General features: G+C 53.6%; 1 protein-coding gene across 1 annotated transcript; it reads right to left on the bottom strand.

The window, feature by feature from the left end:
- Positions 1-287: 287 nt before the first annotated feature.
- Positions 288-1,895, bottom strand: LOC142775345 (uncharacterized). The gene has a single exon (XM_075876708.1). The coding sequence runs from the start codon at positions 1,893-1,895 to the stop codon at positions 288-290; it is 1,608 nt and encodes a 535-aa protein (XP_075732823.1).
- Between the last annotated feature and the right edge of the window lie 542 nt (positions 1,896-2,437).

Genomic DNA, 2,437 nt, shown 5'->3' with positions numbered 1-2,437 from the left:
TTGTGTTCCTTTACATTAAAATCACCGAAACGCTTCTGCAGTTCTTCAAAAAGTTCCCAAGTTGTGAACATGTCTTCGTGGTTCTCGTACCAAATGAAGGTTGTGTCACTTATCAAAAGTAGAGCACGACTGAGTTGCATGTTCGAGTCCCAGCCGTTGCTTTTCCTGACCCGCTTACAGTTCATGAGCCACACATCGAAGTCTTCTCCTGATGATGATGAAAAACATTTATTATAAAAAAGAGAGGTACGGAACCAAAGCATGACCCCGCTACATGGTCGGCGTCCTTAGTCCGGGACACCGCATGACGAGGCCCCTACTCGCGCCCGTCTCACCAGAGCCCGTTGAGACTCTAGTGATGAGCAGTTGAGGAGGGCAGTCTCCAATGCCTCTCGGGAAGGTGTAGCTGAAGGGGGTAGGTGGAGACTTTTCGGACATGCCCATACCAGGTGGAAGATATCACACGTCTCCCCACAGGGTGGGCACCACCCATCTGTGTTCGCATCGAAATGTTTTAGGATTGCAGGACAGAGTAGAGTACCTGTCTGCAGGCGCCTTAGAGTTCGCTCTTCCGCCTTATTCAGCCCCTTTGCAGGAGCCGGGTAAAGGCGGTGAGTGTCGCGATAATAGGTCAGAACTTCTTTGAACCACAGCAGCGGTGTATTGGCCTCCGAGTCATAAGAGCCAAGGTGAGGAGCCCGGTGGGTAAGCGTTCGGGCGGCCGCGTCAGCGGCCTCATTACCTCGTAAGCCCTGATGGCCAGGAGCCCATACGATGCGTTTCGGGGCTGGATCAGCGAAAGCTCGTTTTAGAATTTGGCTGGCTAGGGGGGATATCTCTCCTACCAAGTAATGAGCACATACTTTCCGGGAGTCCGTGATGATAACTTTCGAGTTGGGGTCCGCGGCAGCAAGCGTTATCACGACTTCCTCAGCGCGCTCTGGATTTTGTGCTCGGAACGAGAGCCCATTGACATGCTTTTCCCAGTGAACTACACAGGCCGTGTAAAATCCCGTGGGCGAAGGCCCTGCTATATCTACGTAGAATACACCAGGTCGGGAGCCGTGTTGCCTCTCAAGCGTCCGAGCCCGCGCCTGTCTTCTGCTTTCGTGCGTGTGCTTATCCATGTTACAGGGGATTGGAGAGACTGAGAGCATATGCCGCCACAGTTCCGGAATACGCTCCGCCTCCTCTGCAGTGCAAATGTGCTGTATATGTAAGCGGTTCAGCAGGCGGTGCCCGGGAGCCGTCTGCACGAGCCGCGTATATTGATTCATAAGGTGGGCCTCCCGCAACTCCTGGTAGGAGTTAAGCACACCTAACGCCCTCAGTTTGGCGTTGGAAGTGGCCGCCGGGAGATCCAGAGCTCGTTTAGTAGCCTTACGAATGATGGCATCTATTCTTTCGTCTTCTTGCTTGTTAGTGCGAAGGTATGGGACGGCGTAGAGGATCCGGCTAGGCACGAAGGCATGGGCGAGCCGAAGCGCGTCCCTGCCCCACAGACCACCCCGCTTGGTGGAAACGCGGTGGATCATGCGCCCTACCTGTTCGCCTATTCTCTTGAGTTTCGCTATAGTGGAGTCCGGTCTGAGTCTGTGGTGAATGAACAGGCCCAGAATCCGGAGCTCCTCCACCTCTCTGATGGGAACCCCAGACAAGGAGATGTGTATGGCTGACTTATCCCTTGGCTTCGCTCTAACGTGCAGAAGCTCTGATTTGTTTGGAGCACATTGGAGTCCACAATCGTTAGCATACGCCTCGACAATGGATGCGGCCTGCTGAAGGCATTCCTGCATTCCACCAAGGCTCCCTTCAGTGGTCCAGATTGTAATATCGTCGGCATATACTGCGTGTTGTGTGCCTTCCACCCTGGCCAATTCGCTTGGAAGGCGCATCATAGCAATATTGAAAAGGAGCGGTGATACCACTGCTTCCTGTGAGGTACCCCGTGTTCCCAGTCTTCTCCTGAGGCCCCAACGAAGTTCGGTGGCTCTCGGCAGTATTGCACACAACCCGTCAGCGTTCTCCTCGATGCATCAAAGGTCTGTTCTTGGGGCATTTCGATCGGCGAAGGCGGGAGTCCGGCAAGACGGCGGCTGAGGCAAAGTTCAGGGAGTAAAGATTTCTTCTTTATGTTCGTCTTGCCCTGCACCTTCCACTCGTCTGTAACGTACTCCGAAGTGGCTTAAAATGCCCGTGAACTACCTCCAATGTTTTTTTTTTTCAAGCATTTGAAGTAAATGCGCGCATCGTGTAAAGAATGCCATGGCGATGAATGATTCTACAGGTGGCAGCGCTATAGAGCGGCCGGCGCGCCGCGAATTCCAAGAAACAATTCCTCCTCCTTTCCGAGCCTTTAGGACCTCCACATGACGCACCGTGTCTCATCACTGACGTGCCGAGCCAAATGTGCTGTGACTGGCCGAGCAAGAGCATA

Source organism: Rhipicephalus microplus, chromosome X (genome assembly GCF_043290135.1).
Source record: "Rhipicephalus microplus isolate Deutch F79 chromosome X, USDA_Rmic, whole genome shotgun sequence".
Lineage (NCBI taxonomy): Eukaryota > Metazoa > Arthropoda > Arachnida > Ixodida > Ixodidae > Rhipicephalus > Rhipicephalus microplus.
This window is presented reverse-complemented; position numbering and strand designations above follow the sequence as displayed.